Source organism: Solea solea, chromosome 16 (assembly GCF_958295425.1).
Source record: "Solea solea chromosome 16, fSolSol10.1, whole genome shotgun sequence".
Taxonomy (NCBI): Eukaryota; Metazoa; Chordata; class Actinopteri; order Pleuronectiformes; family Soleidae; genus Solea; species Solea solea.
Window position 1 is genome coordinate 26,133,948 of NC_081149.1, and position 27,047 is coordinate 26,160,994.

General features: G+C 39.2%; 2 protein-coding genes across 7 annotated transcripts in view; both read left to right on the forward strand.

Annotated features, from left to right (window-relative positions):
- The first annotated feature begins 435 nt into the window (after positions 1 to 435).
- Positions 436 to 10,762, forward strand: mettl22 (methyltransferase 22, Kin17 lysine). Of its 6 annotated transcripts, none has more exons than XM_058652804.1 (13): positions 436 to 855; positions 1,542 to 1,688; positions 1,866 to 2,043; positions 2,514 to 2,653; positions 2,989 to 3,029; positions 3,573 to 3,717; positions 4,072 to 4,143; positions 4,222 to 4,275; positions 4,988 to 5,068; positions 5,634 to 5,736; positions 6,456 to 6,654; positions 8,937 to 9,021; positions 10,248 to 10,762. In XM_058652804.1, the coding sequence occupies exons 2-13, from the start codon at positions 1,583 to 1,585 to the stop codon at positions 10,457 to 10,459; spliced, it is 1,416 nt and encodes a 471-aa protein (XP_058508787.1). In that variant the 5' UTR covers positions 436 to 855; positions 1,542 to 1,582; the 3' UTR covers positions 10,460 to 10,762. The 6 variants fall into 6 exon arrangements, with proteins under 6 accessions (XP_058508787.1, XP_058508788.1, XP_058508789.1 ...); XM_058652805.1 differs by having other exon boundaries at positions 4,216 to 4,275; positions 6,486 to 6,654; positions 10,248 to 10,757; XM_058652806.1 differs by having other exon boundaries at positions 6,486 to 6,654; positions 10,248 to 10,752.
- Positions 10,763 to 10,789: 27 nt separating this feature from the next.
- Positions 10,790 to 27,047, forward strand: part of abat (4-aminobutyrate aminotransferase) — a 21,516-nt gene continuing 5,258 nt past the window's right edge. The window contains exons 1-12 of the mRNA XM_058652801.1: positions 10,790 to 10,927; positions 17,736 to 17,841; positions 19,515 to 19,612; positions 19,704 to 19,733; positions 20,759 to 20,876; positions 22,177 to 22,226; positions 22,306 to 22,386; positions 23,399 to 23,491; positions 24,694 to 24,756; positions 25,180 to 25,243; positions 26,094 to 26,242; positions 26,940 to 27,047. The exon at positions 26,940 to 27,047 is cut by the window's right edge and continues 30 nt beyond it. Coding sequence (XP_058508784.1) covers positions 17,772 to 17,841; positions 19,515 to 19,612; positions 19,704 to 19,733; positions 20,759 to 20,876; positions 22,177 to 22,226; positions 22,306 to 22,386; positions 23,399 to 23,491; positions 24,694 to 24,756; positions 25,180 to 25,243; positions 26,094 to 26,242; positions 26,940 to 27,047 — 924 coding nt within the window. The 5' untranslated portion in view covers positions 10,790 to 10,927; positions 17,736 to 17,771. The remainder of the gene's footprint in view (positions 10,928 to 17,735; positions 17,842 to 19,514; positions 19,613 to 19,703; positions 19,734 to 20,758; positions 20,877 to 22,176; positions 22,227 to 22,305; positions 22,387 to 23,398; positions 23,492 to 24,693; positions 24,757 to 25,179; positions 25,244 to 26,093; positions 26,243 to 26,939) is intronic.

Consider the following 27,047-nt stretch of genomic DNA (forward strand, 5'->3'; position numbering starts at 1 on the left):
CAGAAAAATAGAATTTAACAACAAAAAAAACTAGAATAGAATAACATTTAAGCTAATGTACAGAATATATAAACTTAGACTAAACATTTGACTAGTATAAAAGTATAAAAACAGCAATAGAATCTTAAAACAGATCTATAGTTATATAGTTGTATAGTTAGGCAAGAAGTCGGAAAAATATTGCACGATTATTTAACGAGTTTTTTAACAGCAGCAGTGTGTGTGTGTGTGAAGTGATGTCGGCAGTTCAGTGAGGTGGGGGTGTGGTAATGAACATATATATATATATATATATATATATGTATATAATAAAAATATTAAATGTTTCACCTAAAGGTTATATGTTAAATCTAAATCTTTCGAGTAAAACTTAATATTTAGCCAATATAGAAATTCAAACTGCCGGTGACCGGAAGTACTACAATAAAAGCTCGAGGAGGCCGGGCTGTGTTTATAGAATCAAATGACGAATTAAAACCACCTTGGCAGGAGAAATAAACACTTGAACGTACATTATTGTGATAGTAAATACCTAAAATAACAAAACACTTTTTTCAGAGGTGTTCTCGCTCCGCCCGTTTTACCAAGTATGCATCGGGTCTGGCGGAACGGGAGTGTTTATTGTCGCTACCCGGACGACTTCTGGGGTTGCACTGACTGAGCCATATTTGTTTTGCAATAGTAGGCGGTGGGATGTGGGTCAGAGGTCAGGGTGGGGGTGTGTGTGTGTGTGTCCCCGTGTCCCCGCAGCTGTCCCCGTGTCCCCGTGTCCCCGCAGCTGTCACTGCAGTCGTTATTTCGGTCGCTGAGGCGTCAGTGGACCTTTGTCTGTGACCAGTAACGCTCCGTTCACAGGTAACGCAAACATTAACTCTGTCTACTGTAATGTTAATATCGTCAATATCGTCAATATCGAGTCAAACTGGATTTAAACTGGAAACAGCTTTTATCAGCGTTGGTCACACAGAGGCGTTTCAAGGTAGTTTGGGGCCCTCGAGGCCCTCCATAAACCAGCTGCTCGACTTTACTCTGTGTTTGTCTGCGTTTCCAAGAGGGACAGTACCTGGTACATGATACTGTTATAAAATTATAAGACATTCCCTTAAAATCATTGTTTTACATTCAACTTTCAATTGTGTATATAAACTTTAAAGTTTTAAGTTCACATTCTTTTTTTTAATCTTTTTTTTGATATTAATAGTTTAATTTTGCACCAGAACTGTGTTTTTTGTGAAGTACACATTATTTCATATCAAAACAAACACTTTTACTTTATGAAATTCTATGACATATCATGTGATATCATGATTGAATATTTTAACCTACGGTTTTTTGCAGGTGCTTGAAATCTTTGAAAAATAGTTGAAATATGTTTTTTCAACCACGTTAGATGCTCATTGGCCCCCAGTTCATTTGGGTTTGACACTCCTGATTCCTCAGCTGATGTGCATGAGGCCGTGTTAGTCAGATTACCGGCATTTATCAGTCATTTTATTAATGTAAAACGTGTGTGTGTGTGTGTGTGTGCTCGGTGTCCTCAGGCGCTCACAGCAGATGTTTTTCTGACCATGATTGATGAGCCATGGACCACATCACCTTTCATTATGATACAGTGCTGTCAGACGTCCACATGCTTGTGTCTAAACCACGCCACCTCATGACACGCCTCAACCATGTTGGACAACCAGGTTTGTTCTGATCAAGTCCAACTTTTCTGCTATGTTTTACATCACTAGTCATTTCTTTATCAGAGTTTTAAACCTTGTTTCCTGACGATCAAAGATTATAGTTGCAGTACAACGCGGTTACACATTATTCTTGGTATTGAACTGACGTGTCTGTTTCTTCTGTTTGTATCCGTCCAGTCTTCATCTCCAACTTCAAGATCTTGTCAGATGTTGAAAGGCTCGACAGCAGTGACTCCGGGAAAAGATCAGCGGAGCAGAAATCTGTCAGCTCGAGGGAAGACTGTGAAAAAGACGGAGAGGAAGGAAATGAGGAGCCATGCTTGGATGAGGATGGAGACCTGGACATTACACGTAGGTATGACAACGTTTTTGTTTTCTCATCAGTTAACACACGCTCGCCTCTAGTGTTGTGAGAATGATGACGAAACATCGTCTTCAACGAACCTTTTTCCTGGTGGTTTTAACTACAATAAAATATATCATGCAACATTGTTGACGAATAAAAACCACACGAAATGTGGTTTACAAAATAAAAAACGAGAGTAGACAAAATAACGTTAACATTCCACACGACTACTGTTCAGTCGCAGGCTGTGTGTCCTCACATGTCAGCTGGGATAGGAATGTTCATAGGAATGTTCATGCCATTCTGAAATATTCCCAAATCTTCCATGGCCAGGGCCATTTTTCTGTAACTTTTCTGTGACCTCTGTAACTGAACATATTTGACCCTGTGTTGTATTCGGCCTTTCATATACTTTCATATACTTTCATGTACTTTCATGTACTTTCATGTACTTTTTTCCTGCTTTTCCTCAAATGGAGGCGATTCCGTGTTGAGGACGGTGGCCGTGGCCGTGACCTGGTCTGCCCCATCATTCTTAAACAGTCCAGTCCTGGACTGGAGCATGAAGAGGAGGGTCCAGATGATGAGGACAAGTGCACCAAAGACATTATAAAGATCGGTAAGAAGAACCCAGTGTGATCTCATGTCTCCACATGCAGTGACCAACAGTGTTAGCAGAGCGGCCCAAGGCATGAGCCACTTTGAATATGAGAGTGTAAAATAAATCTGATCTCAGCGCCCTCTAAGGTGTAAATAATGACTATATTAATACTGGGCTCTACCAAGGGCCCCAATTCTAGAGCGGACCCCCAAAGCATTTTTAGCATGTGAGCAAGGATGGATTACTGAATGAGCCGACCGGGCCCCGAAGCCACAAGGCTGTGAATCTGAACACATGCTGTAGTCTTCTTACTTGTAAGTGAACGTCTCAGCAGTGATTTCATGCTTTTGCAGAGCACACCATGGCGACTCCTCTGCAGGATGTTGGCAAGCAGGTCAGTTTTCCTTCCTCCCCACTTGACTGTACACCGTGTAAACATGTAGTCGTATCAGAACCACAAAGGGTTTATGTAATATTGAACTTCTCGTCTGACGTGTTATCCACAGGGATCTTCACGGGTCCTTGAAACCCTTGAAACCCTTGAAATGCTTTGAATTAAGGTTTTTTTTGAAAATCCCCCAAAATAAACATGGATCAGTGAAAGTGTTTGATATTAAAATGATATTTTTAGTTAATTATCTCTGTGCTTTTGTTTGTTACGACACCATCTTTTGTTGCTATGTAGATTAGGAACAAATGTCCTGGAAAGTCCTTCAAAAGGTGGAACCCTGCATCCAGCTTCAGCTTTAAGTGGAAAAACCTTTTATGATCAGTTTGTTTTATCTCTACATTACAGACAGAACTGCTCATGTTGTCACAATAACACGAGTGCCTAAAGATTCTCAGTCCTTGTGTGTGTGTGTGTGTGTGTGTGTGTGTGTATAGTGTGTACACGTTGATGTGGGATTATTGTGTGTGTGTTGTTGTTTTGGATCAGGTGTGGCGAGGGGCGTTCCTCCTGGCTGACTTCATCCTCTCAGAGTCAGACTTGTTTAGAGGAGCTACAGTCCTAGAGCTGGGAGCAGGAACAGGCTTCACCAGCATCGTCATGGCAACCACTGCCAAAACGGTGTACTGCACAGGTATAACGGCGTTAGGGGAAGAACGTGTCCTCTGTTGTTTCCTATAATCATTCATGAAAACACCTAACGTTCTTCATCAATGAGGGCTGTGAAAACATATGAATGACTTCTTTGTTCATCTCTGTTGTTGCTCAGAATGTGTCTTTGGTTATTTTCCTTCTTATTTTTCCTTCATATTTTAGAATCAGGTCATATTATTGGAGAATCTGTGATATGCCGTACAATCGTTCCATCATGTCCGTTATTAAGACTTCTCGTTTCAAATGATTATTCACATGTGAATCTATTGTTTCCTGTGTCAGAGCAAAGACCGAGCTCATGTATACTGTACGTTTGACTGTTTTTGTTTGCCAGATGTGGGAGAAGACCTTCTGAGCATGTGCAAGAGAAATGTTTCATTCAACAGACACATGACTGAGCTTACAGGTGAGGTCACATCCCATAAACAAAGTCAACCAAACAAGCTCAACTCAACTAAATGCTGATTTCTTTGTTGAGCGTCAGGCGGTGAGGTGCGAGTGAGACTGTTGGATTGGCTCCAGCCTTCCCTTTGCACAGGTACAACACACATACACATACACAGGCTTTCTTTAGCCTAAATCCAATTCTAACCCTTAAACCAGGTCAGTGGCCCCACAAGGTCCAAATGTCCTCACAAAGAGGTTTATATGTTTCTCCGTGTGGGAGGAGTTTAGTGCGGCCATGTTTTTCTCAGGAGAAGGAAACTGTGCCGGAATAATGACGTATTTGATCATGTGACTTGGAGCCTGGAGAAGGGACGGCGTTGTAATGTAATGACGTACAAATACTTTGTAACTGTACTTAAGTAGAATGTTCACATATCTGTACTTTACTTCATTATTAGATTATATTTTTATTTTTATTATTATATGTTAAGTAAATCAATATTTATTATTATAATATTCATTATTTATATTTCTGACAACTTTTACTTTTACTCTGATACATTTCCCTTAATTATCTTTGTTACTGATTACTACAAAATAAAAGAGTTGGTGACTAATGCCTGTCACTTGTCGCTCAGCTGTTAGCCGCTCAGCTGTTAGCCGCTCAGCTATCTGACTGATAGCTGAAATAAAGCTATCAGTCCATGGTTCTTGTGGACCTGGTCCTGGCTGTTAACCGGTTAAAGCTCGACGTTTCTCTTCTCCCCGCTTTAGAAAAGCCCTGATGGGCCTCAAGTCATCAGCGGCAGCTTTGAATAAACCTCATCTCAGATGTATAACAAAGGTTTTTCCCCCTGATATAGACGCTGATGTGGACTTCAGCTGGACTGAGGAGGAAGTGGCAGATGTGTATGACAACACTCGCTTCATCATTGCTGCTGATGGTGGGTCATTGACACTGCCTTTAAAACACTGCATGTCGCTGTGTGTGGAGGATGAGATGAGCTGAGATGAGCTGAGCTGAGATGAGCTGAGCTGAGATAAGACAGTCCTTTATTAGTTTAGTCCACAGTGGGGACATTTACATTGTCACAGCAGCAAAGACTGTAAAGATAATAAATAACAAACATGCATTTCCTCATGTGGGAAAGTACAATATATCGAATCGAAAGATATTTATAGAATATATATATCTATATATACATACATATACTCTATATATATACGTGTGTGTGTGTGTGTGTGTGTATATATATATATATATCTTTTCATAAGCGATTGATGATTGGATGACTGAATGAATTGGTTGTTTTTGTCACTAAAATGAAAAATGTTTGATGCCTCTGAATGAGCTGAGGTCCACTTGAGGGGTTTAGTTGGGTCTGTCAGTAAAGAGGTTATGATGTTTGATGCTGTGGTTAAGCAGCATCACATGATTGTACCTTCATCTGTGTCTATAAAAATAATATTTATAAAAGTAAAATGTTGAATTCATCTTTGTCTTCACAGTTATCTATGATGATGAACTGACAAGTGGCCTCTTTCGAGCGCTGCACGGCCTCTGTAGTAACTGCAATCACACCTGCACCATCTTCATCTCCATAGAGAAACGGTATGATGTCACTGCTGCTCTATACACCTTGTTCTTCATTATTACAGAGTATTACAGAGGACGACATGAGGAAGTGGCCACATGATGTATGAGGACATTAATAATTATTCTGGGCTGATGCTCGTTGTGGACCGATGGATGGATGGATGAATGAATGAAATGAAATAAGGAATTAATAAAAGTCGGCGATAAAACTCAGACACTCAGATCTCTGGATAATAGTCGGTCGGTGCTTTCAGCCTCATGTGAAGGAGGAAATACTATTTGTTTGTTTTGTGACTGTGAGCAGAACAAATAGTTTTACTGTGAGCCAGTTTGACACGTAGGACCTACGTCGTCCTACGTGTCAAACTGGCTCACAGTAAAATAATGCAGAAAAACAAGGTCCTTACACAAGAATGCTCCCTCAGTCAGGCCTGATAGTCTTGCTTGACTGAGCCTGTTTTCAGATACAAATAACGCTTCTCTGTTCAAGACCAAACGGAGGCTGAATAGTAACATTGACAACAACAAAATTCACTGTAAGGACAGAATTCTGATTGTAAGTCTCATTTCAAACGTCTGTATGCAGTTTCTAATGTTTCGTTGGATTTCTTAATTCTAGCACTTTGCCTGAATATCCTGAAAGCCTTTTTTCCTTTTTGTCACTTAAGGTTTCCCAAAGATTCATCAGCATGTTCTGCAGAGTGTTTGCATTATGTGTGTTTGTGTGTTTCCAGTTTCAAAGTTTGTGTGTCTTTCCGTACAAGGATGAACTTCACCCTGCGACACATGGATGTTTGCTGCGAAGCTTACAGTTACTTCCGACGCTGTCTGTCCCAACTCCAGGACCTGGACGATGGACGATGCAGCTTTCGGGTCCAACAGCTCCCCTGTGACTTTGCACAATTTTTCATATATGAACGAATAGAGCAGCTGGTAATGGAAACACTCACACACATCCTTTGAGACTATCTATAGCCAAATATAATGGTCTGGTTTGGTACAGTACGGTACAGTACGGTACAGAGTTCTTTGCATTTCCATTAAGAATTGTACCAAAATAACCAACCTCATCCATTCCATCTTTTGGCATCCTTCCTTGGTGCACCACAGTAAAATGGTACAGTTAGACTGGCTCCACCCACTGACAGTGACAGAAAAACCCCGCCCACCAAGTCAAGGCACGGTTCTCAGTGGAAATGAAAGCCTGACTCAGGGCTTTACCATGCTGTACCAAACTGAGCTGTACCATGATGGAAACACTGCATATTATATGAACCTTGCAATGCAATGTCATACGGTTATATGGTAATATGATAATATTAATATATGTTTAATGTGCTACTATATTATGAACTATGCCGTTAATAATATGATAATATTAATATATGTTTAATGTGCTACTATATTATGAACTATGCCGTTAATAATATGATAATATTAATATATGTTTAATGTGCTACTATATCGTGAACTATGCCGTTAATAATATGATAATATTAATATATGTTTATTGCGCTACTATATTGTGAACTATGCCGTTAATAATATGATAATATTAATATATGTTTAATGCGCTACTATATTGTGAACTATGCCGTTAATAATATGATAATATTAATATATGTTTAATGTGCTACTATATCGTGAACTATGCCGTTAATAATATGATAATATTAATATATGTTTAATGTGCTACTATATTATGAACTATGCCGTTAATAATATGATAATATTAATATATGTTTAATGTGCTACTATATTATGAACTATGCCGTTAATAATATGATAATATTAATATATGTTTAATGTGCTACTATATTATGAACTATGCCGTTAATAATATGATAATATTAATATATGTTTAATGTGCTACTATATCGTGAACTATGCCGTTAATAATATGATAATATTAATATATGTTTAATGTGCTACTATATTATGAACTATGCCGTTAATAATATGATAATATTAATATATGTTTAATGTGCTACTATATTGTGAACTATGCCGTTAATAATATGATAATATTAATATATGTTTAATGTGCTACTATATTATGAACTATGCCGTTAATAATATGATAATATTAATATATGTTTAATGTGCTACTATATTATGAACTATGCCGTTAATAATATGATAATATTAATATATGTTTAATGTGCTACTATATCGTGAACTATGCCGTTAATAATATGATAATATTAATATATGTTTAATGTGCTACTATATCGTGAACTATGCCGTTAATAATATGATAATATTAATATATGTTTAATGTGCTACTATATCGTGAACTATGCCGTTAATAATATGATAATATTAATATATGTTTAATGTGCTACTATATTATGAACTATGCCGTTAATAATATGATAATATTAATATATGTTTAATGTGCTACTATATCGTGAACTATGCCGTTAATAATATGATAATATTAATATATGTTTAATGTGCTACTATATCGTGAACTATGCCGTTAATAATATGATAATATTAATATATGTTTAATGTGCTACTATATCGTGAACTATGCCGTTAATAATATGATAATATTAATATATGTTTAATGTGCTACTATATTGTGAACTATGCCGTTAATAATATGATAATATTAATATATGTTTAATGTGCTACTATATTGTGAACTATGCCGTTAATAATATGATAATATTAATATATGTTTAATGTGCTACTATATCGTGAACTATGCCGTTAATAATATGATAATATTAATATATGTTTAATGTGCTACTATATTATGAACTATGCCGTTAATAATATGATAATATTAATATATGTTTAATGTGCTACTATATTATGAACTATGCCGTTAATAATATGATAATATTAATATATGTTTAATGTGCTACTATGTCGTGAACTATGCCGTTAATAATATGATAATATTAATATATGTTTAATGTGCTACTATATTATGAACTATGCCGTTAATAATATGATAATATTAATATATGTTTAATGTGCTACTATATTGTGAACTATGCCGTTAATAATATGATAATATTAATATATGTTTAATGTGCTACTATATCGTGAACTATGCCGTTAATAATATGATAATATTAATATATGTTTAATGTACTACTTGTATATATCAATATTATATCTATATCAAGACAAGATACATAAATATCACAGCATTGAAATATCAGTATCATGGTTGTGTTTGTTTGTTTGTTTGTCTGCAGGAGCTGTGGAAGGTGACTGCCACTCCACGTCTGTCTGATGAAGTCTGCTCTAATCCTGAGCTGAAATCCTCACCTGGACTCTCCCGTGAGCAGCTCAACACAAACCCATGACCTCTGGTTAACAGTTGAATGTTTAAAATGTTGAATCACCTGTTACTGACTAAAGTTGCAGTTTTAAATTTACTTGAATTAGACATTATTTATTGTTTGGTTTGATCCATGTTCATGTCACAAGACCATGATGGAAGTCTTTAACTTTGTTAATAATAATAATAATAATAATAATAATAATAATAATAATAATAATAATAATGATAATAATAATAACGGGTCATCTAGAGATGAATGTACGTACAGGATCTTGGATAAAACGCAAGGTCAAATAAAACATTTGTTGTTGTTTTTTTTTACTTCAGCTGAGCTGTGAACAGAATGATGTCAGTGTGATGCTGCACTTCACTGCTGCTGTTGATATTTGTTCTTACAAAAGTTAAAAGTTAAAACACAACTTACACATAACAAAAGGCGGGCGTTGTCCCTGGCTGCAGGTGTTTGTAATAACAACAACGGGTTAATGGAGTTTCGCGAGTTTGACACACCTGAGTAAAAAAAGAAACGTGATCACAACAAGAATGAGGAGACTCTCTCTTCACAGTTAACCACCAGCAACACGTCACACCGACCGTTTTAAAGCTTTATTAGAAACAACCACTGAATGTCAGCTGAAGTGTGGATTCTTTCCTGTTCATGTTTGCCACATTTGTGTGTCCTTCACGACTGAGGACATCCCATAAGTCTTTGCGCGACAGAGCTTTTTTTTTGTGACCTATTTTTACATCAACACAAGAACGGGTTTGATGGAGTCTGGAAATAATAGCAATACAAAAATTAGATATTTATCATATTGAAGCGTTTTATCATTTAATATTGACAGGGACTAAAATCATTTCAACTCATTCTTCATGTTCAATTATTGTATAAATAATAATAGTTTATTTCTGTACAAATTCTCGACATGTTGCACACACATCAATGAGTGAGAGTGAGGTTGTCCTTATTACACACACCAGTAGTGGGCAGCACTTATCCAGGGATAAAGACTGTTGTTAAATCATAAATGTGTGTGGAGTTCAGTTCTATTTGTAAATCATATTCCAGGTTAGAAACAGGATTTGACATGTCATTATAAGGTCACTGGTTCAGGGCTGGGACAGGTCAGAGGCTGGGGGGCCCCTGAGCACTGATCTGCACCTAATGAGGACGTGTTAAATGCAGAAGACAAATTCACTGTCACTCATTGTAACCTCTCAGTGTACAGACCCGTGAGTTGTGTGTGCTGGACTCTGACGAGGATCCAGACCCTCGGATCTAGTCCTGCCGGGAGGAATCCAGCACGTCTACCATGGACTTCTGAGTCCAGCCTAACACACATGTGTTTGCCTTGTTTACTCCTGAGCTGTGCTCACTCCAGCAGATACTCCACCTTGTGGCCAAAAGGAGAAAGCACACCTCTCTGTATGTGAGAAACTGGAGCACAGACACTGTTGTGTGAGCGACACTGTTACACACAACAATACTTTATAACCTCTTTATAACATTTGAAATGAAGTAACCTGAAATATATAGGAAGGGGGTGTGGCTTATTCTGTTACACTAGTGTAGTCATATTTCCCCCCAACACCCCTCACCTGCCCCTGCCCCTGCCCCTGGCCTTCACTCTGAGCTGACTGTGGATGTTCATGCAGATGTTCTGATGAAGAATTTACACTTGCTTACACTTGTATCTCTATTTTTACACTTGACCTGACTGTGTGTGTGTGAGTGTGTGTGTGTGTGTGAGAGAGAGAGAGAGAGAGTGAGTGAGAGAGAGAAAGAGAGAGGGAGAGAGAGAGAGCAAGCTCCTCCTCCTCGTGCTCTCCAGCAGTCAACAGCCTGACAGAGAGGAGAAGATAAACTCCGCTGTTAGACCTGCAGCCTCCGCGGGATCATCGGTGAGTGTGTGCAGACCTTCGTCTTCGACATCGACACACACACACACACACACACGCACACGCACGCACGCACACGTACGGGCGCGCGCGCGCACACAGAATCAGCTGCAGTTAGAAAGTGTGTCAGTGTCAGTGCAGCACACACAACATCACACAATGCTGTTGTCGTGCTTGTGTTGTTGTTGTTGTTGTTGTGAGTGTGATGTGAAGTCTGCTTCAGGCTGGAGCTCAGAGCAGCAGATCCAGTCTGATCCAGTGGGAACCAGATTTCACCGGGTCCACGGTCCACGGTCCACATCCGTTTATGCAAGTGTCTCAAAGCCTGTGGTCATTTACATGCACACCGTGCCTGTGTGTGTGTGTGTGTGTGACAGTGTGTGCGTGTGTGACTGTGTGTGTGTGTGTGTGTGTGTGAGAGAGACAGCAGAGCTCAAATATCACACACACACACACACGTATACAGTGTTATACAGAAACCTTGACACAATATGAAAAGTGAAAACAACTGTGACTTTATTGTCTCAAAGAAAACGAGTCTTGGACATAATCTTAGGTTTAAACACACACACACACACACAGTGACAGTGACAGTTATGTTCAGATTTAATGACAGTTTATCAAACTGCATCATTTACCCAACTAAAGGTTTTATTTTTGTGGATCGTATATATTGAGCTGATAACGCTGATGACTCATGATTTTCTTGATAAATCATCAAATTTTATTGGTCATGAAAATAATCATTAGTTCAGCGGACATATAAAATATGACTCTTTTCTTTTCCATTCCATCCAATCTACATTAGAAAATGATATTTTACTTAAAATAATGTATCAACTTAACTTAACAGGTCATAAAAAGCAAAAGAAAATAATAATATGTTGTTAGTTTCTGAGAGCAGTCATGCATCGTTTGTAATAATTGGCTGATTAATGAATAAAAAAGCACCACGTGGTTCATGTGCAGACACTGACCCTCTGATTATCTGTTAGTCTCTCAGTTTCTTTATTACTGCGTGTATTTAACTGTTCATCGTCTCACTCACACAGGAACATAGAACTATATGAGGTACATGTTGTGTAAAGCAGCATCAATTCCTGAGTCTTCTGAAGAGTAATCTGTGATAACTCGACACTCAGTGACTGTCAATATTTCCCTGTATTACTGTGATGAAAGTGTGTGACAGTCCTGATCACACATGGAAGCGCAGTGAAAGGCACAGGAGGAGGCCGACAGTACCTTGCCTCACTGAAAGGGTCGCATGTGAGCCCAACAGGTGCTTGTTGCTGCTGTTCTCTCTCTCTCTGTCTGTCTCTCTCTCTCTGTCTGTCTCTCTCTCTCTGTCTGTCTCTCTGTCTGTCTGTCTGTCTCTCTGTCTCTTGGACCTTACCTACAGTATGAGTTTGTAAAGAATGCTGATGAGATATGAAACGTAACCAGTTGTCAGAGTGTCTCACGCCACACCTCACATTCCTCACACATTTCTATGAGTTCAGCCAATCACCTGCCCTAGTTTCCTCTGATTGGCTGATTTACATAAGATCTGGACCCGGAACACAGTGCTGCACATGTGCAGAACGGACCGAGTTTCCGCTACATATATGTATACATATATCAAATATATAATATATACATACAGTATATGTATATGTGTATGTATATATGGGATATACTGTAACCTAAAAAATATATATTTATTTATAACTCTCTTTATAAGCCATGTCACCCAGCCTGACCTTTGCCCTTTGACAGAAATATTGATTTGATTTAAATCCTGATCAGAAGGACAGCTGGTCCCTGAAATGGGGCGTTATTTTAACATTAGATTTAATGTCGCTGCTACTCTGTGGAGCTCCAGTGTTCAGTGACATCACACTGGTTCAGCTGAGGTCACAGTCTTTCTTTTAAATCAATCATTGAATCTTTAATGTCAGGATACCAGAGTGAACCCACCCAGACCAGTTACATGTACTAACAGACCCAGACCAGTTACATGTACTAACAGACCCAGACCAGTTACATGTACTAACTGACCCAGACCAGTTACATGTACTAACCCACCCAGACCAGTTACCAGACCAGTTACATGTACTAACCCACCCAGACCAGTTACATGTACTAACAGACCCAGACCAGTTACATGTACTAACCCACCCAGACCAGTTACATGTACTAACCGACTCAGAACAGTTACATGTACTAACAGACCCAGACCAGTTACATGTACTAACCCACCCAGACCAGTTACATGTACTAACCCACCCAGACCAGTTACATGTACTAACAGACCCAGACCAGTTACATGTACTAACAGACCCAGACCAGTTACATGTACTAACTGACCCAGACCAGTTACATGTACTAACCCACCCAGACCAGTTACCAGACCAGTTACATGTACTAACCCACCCAGACCAGTTACATGTACTAACAGACCCAGACCAGTTACATGTACTAACCCACCCAGACCAGTTACATGTACTAACCGACTCAGAACAGTTACATGTACTAACAGACCCAGACCAGTTACATGTACTAACCCACCCAGACCAGTTACATGTACTAACCCACCCAGACCAGTTACATGTACTAACAGACCCAGACCAGTTACATGTACTAACCCACCCAGACCAGTTACATGTACTAACCCACCCAGACCAGTTACATGTACTAACCCACCCAGACCAGTTACATGTACTAACCGACCCAGACCAGTTACATGTACTAACCCACCCAGACCAGTTACATGTACTAACAGACCCAGACCAGTTACATGTACTAACCGACTCAGAACAGTTACATGTACTAACAGACCCAGACCAGTTACATGTACTAACCCACCCAGACCAGTTACATGTACTAACCGACCCAGACCAGTTACATGTACTAACCCACCCAGACCAGTTACATGTACTAACAGACCCAGACCAGTTACATGTACTAACCGACTCAGAACAGTTACATGTACTAACAGACCCAGAACAGTTACATGTACTAACAGACCCAGACCAGTTACATGTACTAACCCACCCAGACCAGTTACATGTACTAACCGACCCAGACCAGTTACATGTACTAACCCACCCAGACCAGTTACATGTACTAACAGACCCAGACCAGTTACATGTACTAACCGACTCAGAACAGTTACATGTACTAACAGACCCAGACCAGTTACATGTACTAACCCACCCAGACCAGTTACATGTACTAACCCACCCAGACCAGTTACATGTACTAACCGACCCAGACCAGTTACATGTACTAACCCACCCAGACCAGTTACATGTACTAACAGACCCAGACCAGTTACATGTACTAACCGACTCAGAACAGTTACATGTACTAACAGACCCAGAACAGTTACATGTACTAACAGACCCAGAACAGTTACATGTACTAACAGACCCAGAACAGTTACATGTACTAACAGACCCAGACCAGATCCGTTTAATGGACTGGACATGTGATGAACGATCCCTCTGCTGTTTCCACGGCGTCAGCATTTTTCCTACTTACTGTTTTTTTTAGCCTCTCATCCGGGCATGTGCATTCATTAACATTATCTGCTGTATGCTAACGTAACATTAACATTATCTGCTGTATGCTAACGTAACATTAACATTATCTGCTGTATGCTAACGTAACATTAACATTATCTGCTGTATGCTTACGTAACATTAACATTATCTGCTGTATGCTAACGTCACATTAACATTATCTGCTGTATGCTAACGTAACATTAACATTATCTGCTGTATGCTAACGTAACATTAACATTATCTGCTGTATGCTAACGTAACATTAACATTATCTGCTGTATGCTAACGTAACATTAACATTATCTGCTGTATGCTAACGTAACATTAACATTATCTGCTGTATGCTAACGTCACATTAACATTATCTGCTGTATGCTTACGTAACATTAACATTATCTGCTGTATGCTAACGTAACATTAACATTATCTGCTGTATGCTAACGTCACATTAACATTATCTGCTGTATGCCTACGTAACATTAACATTATCTGCTGTATGCTAACGTAACATTAACATTATCTGCTGTATGCTAACGTAACATTAACATTATCTGCTGTATGCTAACGTCACATTAACATTATCTGCTGTATGCTCACATAACATTATCTGCTGTATGCTAACATAACATTAAAATTATCTGCTGTATGCTAACATAACATTATCTGCTGTATGCTAACATAACATTAACATTATCTGCTGTATGCTAACATAACATTATCTGCTGTATGCTAACATAACATTAATATTATCTGCTGTATGCTAACATAACATTAGCATTATCTGCTGTATGCTAACATAACATTAACATACAGCAGAAGAAGAAGCAGCTGCAAACTTTCTCCAGAGTTTATGAACAACAAACAGATGGATTATTTAGTGGCTGAGGGGCAGGACAGGAGGATAATTGCACACCTTGAGGTGAACTGACACATTAGTTACGTCAGTGGTGAAAAGAAAGCACCCGAACCTCTTATTAACCTCCTCTTCATCCACACTACACCACAGAGCCACTTCAATTTGATTTTATTTGATATTAGAAATGTTGATCATTCCAACTCTAAAGTATATTACCTTTCTTGTTTTTCATGTTTATGACATTTATATTCAGATTTCATTTTAGTTTTCTCTGGGAACCCTCAGGGACCTCTTCGTAGAACCCTCAGGGTCCGTAGACCTGTTATTGAGAACCACTGTTTGAACCACTACAATAGTTTGTGTCCTGTGGACTAACAGATATCAGATGTCACTGACAGCTTAGACCAGGAGGGGGCTGGACTATGTAAATGTGATGGTTCTGTCTCTTTGTAAATCTTTGAGACTAAAATTCTCCCATAAGCAGTTTGAGGAGTGCCTACATTCAAATGGTCACATTTCCATGTGTTAGACATTGATGCAAAGCTTAGAAATCACACTCTCCTGCTTGTTCCTGGTTTGTCCATCGCTGCATTAGATCAGAAGCACAACAGTGTTTTGTTGTTTGCCAGTTGAAGAGCCCACATGTGTCAGTGCTGTGAATCTGCCTCCATTCAAACCTGTCACATATTTCATTTAACTCAACTGTCTAACTTTAATTGATCATTCATAGATACCTGGCCTGCATATTTGTCAATAGCTGATATGATAGAAACTGTACTATGTAATTATATAATTAAATATAAGCAAACGTTTAGTACATTATAGTAGACCTTATGGATAACCAAATAATAAACCATTTATAAAGCCATTATAAGGGTATATTTATTGTAGAATGTATATATGATTGTAAAATTAATTTCCACTATGGAGCTGTTCTCTGAAGATGTTCAGTTTGAGGTTGTGGTGGAAGAAATGACTGTATATACTGTACATACATATATACATGTGTATATATATCATTTAGCAGACGCTTTAATCCAAAGCGACATACAAGGGAATTGAGTACAATCAGCCAGGGGCGGAGTTGAACTTGCAACCATGATGTCTTTTGCACACAGGGTACCGGTCTTAACCACTGAGCCACTCCACCCCCTGTATATATATATATATATATATATATATATATATATATATATATATATGTATATATGTATATATATATACATGTATAATGTAATGTATATGTTAATTCTACTGTAAAATAGATGCTTGTCTTCCTATTGTGTTGTGATTCCAGTTTATCCCAGTTCAGCTCACCCTTCATATGAGGATGCAGTCTTGTGTAACTCCAATACTCTAAACCAGATTCATCCAGTTCCTTCTGTGTTGCTAAGATATATGTGTGTGTGTGTGTGTGTGCATGTGTGTGTGTGTGCTTACACACATGTGTGTTTATGTGGGGCTAAGGTTTCACTTGCTGTGTGAAAGCAGATAGCTGGAATTTTCCTGTTCCTGCCGCCTGTGTTACATAAGAGCTGAGACCATGGTAAAGGAGAGAGAGAGGGAGAGAGACAGAGAGGCAGAGAGAGAGAGAGTGAGAGAGAGGGGCAGAGACAGAGGGAGAGAGAGATATTTTTCAAACCCAGTTACTCAGCACTGATGTTTAAATTCATTCTTCTAACACAGATTTATTTTATTGAATTTGCACAAAGTCGTCCCAACAAGGGAGATGATGGTGATGATGATGATGATGATGATGATGATGATGATGTCTTGATATCAGGGGTGAAAGCTGGGATATCAGTTCAGGGACAGAAACTGTTCTAAAAGGAATGCTGGGACACGCAGGACTTTTCTTGATTGCAGGCAGCAGGTGTGTGTGCGTGTGTGCGTGTGCGCGTGCACGTGTGCGTGCGTGTGTGTGTGTGTGTGTGTGTTGATTCCCAATGAGGAACCCGTTAGAGAGGGAGGAGGCAGTGTATGCAGGGACACACCCCTCATTCACAACTCTCTCACACACATGCTGTCCTGCTCAGGAGTAAATGATGTTAAACCACGTTCCCACTGTTTGGTTCATGTTCATGAGTGATTATTATATATTACTTGTATTATTTAGATATAATATATATATATATATATATTATATATTATATATTATATATATATATATATATTATTACTTGATTACCAAAAGACTTTGTAATATTTTTATTATCAATGATTGCATTTCTAAAAACAAATCTGTTCTCTCCAGTTATGAAAAGCATTTCTACATTGAAGTATTACAGATAATTAAAAACACATGAAACACAGGTACAGGTTAAAACGATGTGTCGAGTTACATGTTACATGTTACATGTTACATGTTCAAAGTCCTCACAAGCTCGCTTCCTCTCACCTCTGTCCGTAGGTGACTTGGTGAACTTGGACCCGCCTCTCGTCAGTCATGGCGTCCTCTCTGATCGGCCGTCAGCTCGTTCTCTCGCTGCAGAAAAACATGTGGCTCGGCGCTGCAGGTACGTACAGAACATCATCAGAGATCTTTTATCATTGACTCTGTGTTTGTCAGAGACGGAGGGAAAAGTCATCACACCTGTCAATCATTAATGAGTTACTGCTTCATTTCACCGTTTAGCTGACGCTGGATTCATGTCGGTGACAAATGAAAACTGTATATTTAAGTACAAGTGCAGCAGCATCAGGGTTTCACAGTATAAACCATGGTCATTATCACGGCTGCAGCTGTTTATATTATTATAAATAAATAATAAAGTTGTGATAAATCAGGTCATCTGAACACGTGTGACATCATAAATAATTATGTGAAAAAAAGACACCTTTAGACACGAGCAGGCCACGGACGAGTGAAAGGGAATTGGACTTTTAACTGTGGGATTGTCAGTTCAGAGAGAATATGTGCGTTTAAACACACACATACTTTATAGATGATGAAGTTCAGTTTATTCATTAATGCTCTTGTTTTTCATCCACTCACTGTCTACCACATAAACCCTGACCCGGTCACCGGTCCAAACACAGAAGAAGCATTCACAAGCCTACAGTTGATTTAGTGTCGTGTGCTGATTGTGTTGGTGTTGTCTGCAGGTGTTTTCTTTTAAATCTTTGTAAAAGCTGTTTAAGAGCACGAGTGTGAGAGTTAAACCAAACCATTAAGGAAGATTTGCTGTAAATATCAAGTCCATACTGTGTATATTCTGCTAACTGTCTATAATGTACATTCTACATTCTATTTCAACTATTGTTTTATAGTCTAAGTGTTAATATCTTTTTATATTGTCATTTTCTTTTTTTTGGTAATGCATGTTTATTATTTATTATCTTTATCTTTACTGTCTTGCTGCTTTTCCCCACTGCGGGACAAATAAAGGACTCTCGTATCTTATCTTAGGGAGTTCAGCGGTTGACACATGGTTGGAAGAGGATTTCACAATGTGCCAAAATCTCTCTGTGATTGTTCAAACCTGTTCTTGTTTCTGATTAAAGCAGAACTTATTTCTGCCACAGACTCCAAAGAGAACCAAGGATTGTTACGACGTGTTTATCTATTAAACTTAAGAATTCATCATCTTAAGGATTCACAGTGATCGCTCATGTCAACATTGGAATACTTTGTCAAATCAAGCAAAGATGGTCTCACAGCAAGTTTAGTGCTGGGATGAGTTACATTCAGGGGTGATAACAATGTAAATAAAGTTATAAAGTTGTTTATAAATCAAAGGAGAAGAAGAAAAAAAAAAACAGCTGAGGTGGATCAAAGTGATGGTGGGGGATCGATGACACCAGCACGACTCCACTCGTTTGTTTGTTTGTCTGCTTGTTTGTTTGTCTGCTTGTTTGTTTGTTTGTCTGCTTGTTTGTTTGTTTGTTTGTTTGATTGATTGATTGTTTGTTTGTTTGATTGTTACTACTACTACTACTACTACTGCTACCTTTTCTAGTTCCTGCTCGATCTGAGCTGATACTAACGTGACGTCGACAGACTGCTGGCCACTGATTGGCTGAGAAGAGTCATGAGCGCGACGTTTGACACAAGAATCAAACTGAATCAATGAAAAAGTCTTAAAAATCCTCATTTCATGCATTCATTTTCATGTTAAACAGGACTTTGGCGTATTTGGTGTTTGAAATTGTTCATTCAAAAGGATTTTCCATGTTTTTTCTCCACCAGGCTGCAGATACGTCAGCAAAGCAGCGCCACAGAGTCGGGCGGAGTGTGAATATGACGGACCCTCCATGAAAACTTCAGTTCCTGGGCCACGGTCACAGGTAACAACACACAAGATTACAAAGCTACAAACAAGTTATTTAAAGGAATATAAACACGGAATTATCTCTGACTTTTTCTTTCCATCTGTAGGAGCTGACAAAACAGCTGGGAGAAATCCAGGTGAGATGAGACTCCACCTCATCATGAGTCACGAGTCGTCTTCACTGTGTTCTGTGTTCACACTGAATCAAATAACTCTGTCACGGGACCACATGACATACGACGTCAGTGCACACGTGTCACATGCGTTAAACGTTAATAACGCGTTAATAACCATGTTTTTCTCGTGAGATGAACGTTGTTTTTGGCCGCGCAAACTAAAGAGATAATCTTCACACAGCTGATTCTCATGATGGTGTTGGATCAGTTTGGAACTTCTCTGAGTGTAATCGTGCAAAACCAACATCAGGATGAGTTTATTGACGTCAGTCATACTATATTAGACTGACTGGACAGACAGACGGTCAGCAGTCTGCTGTCGAGCCTGTTCGTCTGACTAAGACTAGCCTGATGTTATTCAGACTTGTTTACGTGACATTAAGAAAACCAAACTGACTGAATCTGTGACATGTGAACACACTGAGTCAGCACTGTGGTGCTAACTGAGTTCATCTGTCGCTTTATTGAGTGAATTTTCAGAATCTATAGACTTTATACAGTATATGAAGCCAGTGCAGGCTGAGCGTGTGGTGCAGACACACCAGCGATGCCTGTTGGAATCCCGTCTGATGATGCAATGATGTTGTCTTCAAGTGTCTTTTAACTCTCGTCCTGTGTAATAAGCTTGTGTCTCTGGATGTAAATCACTGTTGTTGTTGTCCACACCTCAGACACACGAGTCTCTCTGCATTAGTGTGTGCTCATGTGAGCGGAGCAGACTGCTGACCACTTGACTTGCACTTTCAGAGCTCTCCCTGAGCTGCTCACGTTCCTGCGTTTAACGACCAGAGACGTTTTCTAAAAGCTTCAGTCCGGCCCAAAAATCCTTGTGCTCCTGTATCGCACACAGATGACCATGAACCATAAATATGGACTCACACCCCGAGCAGGATCATTGTGTTTGCAGATGAAATTGTAATCTGCAGTGAAAGAAGTGATGAAGAAGAGAAGAAGAAGAACTAATGTGAAAACTTGTCTCTTCTCAGAATGTTGGTGCCATCAACTTCTTCTGTAACTATGAGGAGAGCAGAGGAAACTACCTGGTGGATGTGGATGGAAACCGCATGCTGGATATCTACACTCAGATCTCCTCCATCCCAATCGGTTAGTAGCAGTTTCTGGACGGAAAACCTTTGCTGCTTTGATAGATATTGCAATATTTAAATATAATATTCATTCAAATGCCGTGGTGTTGGCAGGAATGTTGCATTATTATTCCAAACTCAAATATATATACAGTACTGTTTATCTCCTGCTGTGGATCCAGATTCTGGGAATGACTGAAACAAGGTTGGAAACATGCAGCTGCTCATGTTCCAGCTCTGTTGTTGATTTTAGAGACTTCACTTCTTACCTTCTGTTCTCTGAGACTCGTTCTCTCTCCTTTTCTCTCCTCGTCCTCTTCCTCTCGTGCTTTTGTGTCTTTGGGGGGGCAGGAAATCAGTGTGGTGTTCAGTGACCAAGTGACCAAGTGACCAAGTGGCCAAGTGGCCAAGTGACCAAGTGGCCAAGTGACCAAGTGACCAGCTTTGGTTGTTTGTGATTGTAATTCCCAGATATCTGTGGTGACGGCAGTAAATCATCACAGTTTGGTTCAGAAACATCACTCTGACAAAGTTCAGAGTCCAGAAATCACTTGTGTCACTTTTTCAATGTTATACAACAGGAAGTTCATGGGAGTGGGCTGAGAGCAGGGGGCGTGGCCTGACACAGAGAGCAGCTGTGTCAGTGGGACATTAGAGAAGAAGATGATGATGATGATGATGAAACTGGAGTTGTGTAAATATGAATATTTACACCTGGATCAACAAATCACATTTCTGTTTAAATTGAATTTACCAATTAGAGAAGGAAGCAGCATTTCTCAGTTGTTGTTTTTTTTGCTTTATCATGTTGAGGATAACGTGGTAGAAGATGGATGGATGGATGGATGGATGGATGGATGTAGTATGTGTAGCTCATATTTATTACAAATGCTGCAAAAACAGCCCCACTAGAAAGAATTAAAATATTCTTACATTTATTTTTTAAATTAAATTTAAAAGTAAATCTGCAGGGTTTATTTTAAAATGAGGAAAAACAGGAAGAAAACCAGAGAAAATGGCCGACAAAGTCAACAAAGTTAAAGTATGTAAAAGAATGCATCATCGTTTACTTACATGATTCTTCTTTACTCGATTGATCCGATTTTAGAATTTCTAGCTTAGACTTTCTTATATTTGCACACACACACACACACACACACACACACTTACTTACTTACTTACTAATACACACCAGGAGTGAACTCATTTTAGTTTGTTGGTGGTAATTGAAGCTTAAAGTAAGCTGTGATATCTTATTAAGACAAAGACTGTGGCTCACGCTCATGTAAGAATCTAACAATGAAAATGGTTTCTGTCAGGTTACAACCACCCTGCTCTGCTCAAGCTGATGACCAATCCTAACAATCTGGTAAGTTCTCCAGGTTTATTATCAATGAGCATTTTACTCTGCACTGGTTAAGTGTGTTTGTTTTGTGTCTTTTGTTCAGAGTACACTAGTGAACCGTCCGGCTCTGGGAATCCTGCCTCCTGAGAACTTTCCAGACAAAATCACAGAAAGTCTGATCTCAGTGAGTCTCTCACTCTCACACTCACTCACTCACTCACTCACTCACTCACTCACTCACTGTCAGAGTGATTTTATGAGGTTACAAAGTCTTTGCTTCAGGTTAACTTTCACTTTCTGCTCTGGACGTCAAATACGAGACGTTCCTTGTGGGTGTGGTCACACTGAAAGTGACCAATTGTAAGAGGCCCGGTGCCCTCCTTGGTTTCCACTAGAGCTGAAACAATTCATGGATTATTCATTGATTACTAACCGATTACTAAATTAATCAACAACTATTTTGATCATGGATTAACATCATCATTTCCAGGTCTGACGAACACTGAGAAAATGATCGACAGATTCATCGATGATGAAAATCATGGTTAGTTGCAGCTCTAGTTTCCGGATGGACTGACTTCTGCTTCAGTTGCATCACAACGCGCGAGCACAGTTTAGTTGATGGTTGTTAATATATATATATATATATATAATATAATATTATTAAGATATGATTTGCTCGTGCCCTCACAACCTTTGACATAAATGTGAGGCAATCATTTCCTCTGTCTTCTTGAATCTTTTCTTGACATTATGAAGTGTAGACAGTTTTTCATCCTCTCACCTGTCACCCTGTCACCTGTTACCTGGTGAAAGCAGCTCTTTTATCGTTCTACTGATCCAAACACAGTCACACACACACACACACACACACACACACTCTGGTCACTTTGCAAAGCTGCATACATGGAACGCCACAACCAACCAGACGTAGTGACACATGAAAAGTGAGAGTCCAGGAATAACACCCGAGTCCTCCAACAAGAAAAGTGTTGGTTTTTTATATATATAACAGTAATAATTATAAAATATCTTCTACACACTGTTGTATTAACCATTACAGAAACATAACATATCTGCAAAATAGAATTAGGTTTGTCAGTGAAAACTTGAATCTGATTGGCTTTTTATTGTATTTTAGAAACACATGATGTCACCTGTTCAGTGAGTGATGCTCTTGTGTTCCCTGCTCTCAGGTGGCTCCCAGTGGAATGACCCGTGTTCAGACTATGGCCTGTGGCTCTTGCTCCAATGAGAACGCCTACAAAGCAATGTTTATCTGGTACAGGGTGAGTGGGTTAGCATTAGCATTAGCATTAACACTAGTGTTATAGTTTTATGTTTGATTGGCTAAACATATCCTGGCTAACACTGGAAAGCGTGTCGTCGCCTCCCACTTTCAAGAGGCGGGACCAATGGGCAGAGATGAAAATGGCTCTGTATGCAATTGGTTTGACCGACAACCAATCAACCAATTAACCAATCAGATCAATCAGATCAATCAGATCAATCAGATCACTGATCTGGGTGACGTAAAACGTGTCATCAAACGTGCTTGGGATGTGTGAGTGAGTTTTACCCAGAGGTCTGTGCAGCAAGAAGCAACAGCCTGACAGACAGCTGCTTTCTGGTGGTCACCATGGTGATGTATACAGAAGCTGCTTGACGTTGCTTCTCTGTCGTCGTGGTGATAAGCCTGCCTGTAGCCTGCCAGGGGTTTGTGTTTGCTTGGTTTCAGTGGACAGACTGGAGCGGGTTCAGGCGGGCTGACATCGTCATAGAGACTGACATCGTCATAGAGACTGACATCGTCATAGAGACTGACAGACATCGTCATAGAGACATCGTCAGTGCTGTGAAGACATGGATGCTTGTCCTTACTGAAAACATGGCGCCAGCAGGAACACAATAAAACCAGATTTTAGCCCCAGAGCAAAAGAAAAGAAAAACTTGTGCTTATGTCAACAGTATGTGAAGAATATGTGTATATTTCAAGTTAAATTGAAATAATAAGTAACTTAAATAATGTTTGAAATGAGAGAAAATCAGTGTTTTGAGCTCTCAGAGACACAGGAGAGGTCTACGACTGCCACCTTTGCTAAATTTGTGCCACTGAGTGAAATCCAAAAGAAGGATAAATAATCCACATGAACTTAACGACAGGTTTACAGTAAAAACCTCACTTTCTGCTCAGAAAAGACTGTTGAATTGTGGGGAAAATTTATGACTTATTAAAAGTCAGATCTGGCTTTACTCCTTTTCGGTATCGGTCCGATACTGGTCAGAATCACTGGATCGACTATTGGAAAGATAATTCATGCAAAATGCGATATATGGCATGCTTCAATATGCACAGAGTCATGTTTATTCCATGTTGAGGAAGAATATTTTTTATATTTTCTGTGAACAACCTCATTGTTTCTAAAGTCTAAAATGGTAAAATGGTTTTGTGAACAACCACGTGTGAGTGAGCTTTGTCTCTGGGTTCTAGAACAAGGAACGAGGCCACAACACGCCGTCTGAAGAAGACCTCAACACCTGCATGATAAACAAGGTGGGAGGAGGAAGCTCTGTGCATATGTCATGTGACTGTGACGGTGTGACGTGTGACAGTGGGGTGACATGTGACGTGGCGATGTGACGTGTGGCGGTGACAGTGAGACAGTGACGGTGTGACGGTGTGACAGTGAGACAGTGACGGTGTGATGGTGTGAAAGTGACTGTGACGCTGTGACTGTGATGGTGTGACGGTGTGACAGTGAGACAGTGATGGTGTGACAGTGATGGTGTGACTGTGACGGTGTAACAGTGATGGTGTGACAGTGACGTGTGATGGTGGCGGTGTGACAGTGATGGTGTGACAGTGATGTGTGAAAGTGACTGTGACGCTGTGATGGTGACGATGTGACAGTGACGGTGTGATGGTGTGACTGTGACGGTTTGACGATGTGTCTCTCTCTTGTTTCGTCTGCCTCAGTCTCCGGGTTGTCCTGACCTGAGCATTCTATCTTTCATGGGAGGATTCCACGGAAGGACCATGGGTATGTCACATGACGTGAACGTCTGTGTTACAGCTCTTTCTGTGACACACTGAACAGAGTGTCCATGCACACACACACACACACACACACACACACACAAACAACAACAATAATAATAATAATATTAATAATAATAATAACAACAACAATAATAATAATAATAATTATGCCCTTTAATTGTGATTCAAAGGTCTTGATGGTGGTGACAGTCAAATCTTTTCCCAAACTTAAGTCATTTGTTAAATCACTTGAACTTTTGGAAGCTAATTTCTGCCAGAAAAAAATGAAAAAAGAGGTCAAACTTAGTCTTGATAACTTTGAGGATATTTTTATTATCACGGCTCAGTTGTTGTTTTTTTCTCTATCAAACAGACCAAAAGGACAAAGATTGAGGAACAGTTACCACCGTGTACATCACCTTTTCTGTCATTAGAGCTGCAACTAACAATTATTTTCATCATCGATTTAATCTGTCGATTATTTTCTCGATTAATCGATTAAGTTTGGTCCATAAAATATCAGGAAACCTTAAAAAATGTTGATCAGTGTTTGTGAAACCTGGAAATGATGATCTCAAATTAATGATTTCTTTGTTAAATGTTCTTATATATTCACATTAAAGAAGCTTAAAAAATTGGAAATCTCATTTTAATCATGAAAAAAGCTTTGAACCGATTAATCGATTTTAAAATAGGTGTCGATAAATGTAGTAATCAATTAATAATCGATTAACCAATGAATTGTTTCAGCTCTAATCGCCATAGAAGTGAAGATATTAAATCATATGCTACAGAAATGAACACACCTGAATCAGCACCTGTGGCTAACACAGCTCTCCTGCCTTGTGTAGGCACACTGGCGACAACTCACTCAAAAGCAATCCACAAGCTGGATGTGCCGTCATTTGATTGGCCCATCGCCCCGTTTCCCACTCTGCAGTATCCACTGGAGGAGTTCACCAGAGAGAATGAACAGGAAGAGGCTCGCTGTCTGGAGGAGGTGAGCTCTGCATGTGTGTGTGTGTGTTAGTTATTATATCCACCCTTTTCTGTCATAAACGTTTACATTTTGAAATGTAAATTTAAAATGTAAATTGCTTTATAAATAAAATCTATTATTATTATTATTTTTAGCCAAAATGGCTCCTGGCACGAATTCGTATGAGGAACCGATTTTTATCCTTCAGATTATTATTATATCCGTGGCTTTGTGTTCGTTTTTCAAGGGGGTTAATAAAAACTATTTTTATTGTTATTATTATTATTATCATGTACTAAGTAAGAATACAACATTATTACCAGTTAGTAAATCCAAAAGAATAAATATAAACATAGGATAAAGTCAATGCAATAGTGTGTGTCTGTACTTGTACGTGTGTGAACGAGTACAAAAGGGGACTTGGGTGTCGTTACACACTCACAAACAGGGGACTCCATGTTGAAAAGAGGACATTTCCCCTGTTAGTCATGCTTTAAATCATGCTAAAATCATGCTAAAATCATGTCAAAGACGCTCTGGTGATTTTTTTTTTATATTAAGCAAAGTGGGGACTTGCAAGTGTGTGAGTGTTAAAGCCCAGACTCAGCAGTGCCCCTGCTGGCCGGAGCAGGGATTTTAACACCTCATTCACACACTCCTCCATTATTACTATTGAATCATAATTCATTGTTTTTGTTGTGTGTGTGTGTGTGTCCAGGTGGAGGATCTGATCGTGAAGTGGAGGCAGAAGGGAAGGCCTGTGGCAGGAATTGTGATTGAACCAATCCAGGCTGAAGGTGGAGATAACCACGCCTCTCCAAACTTC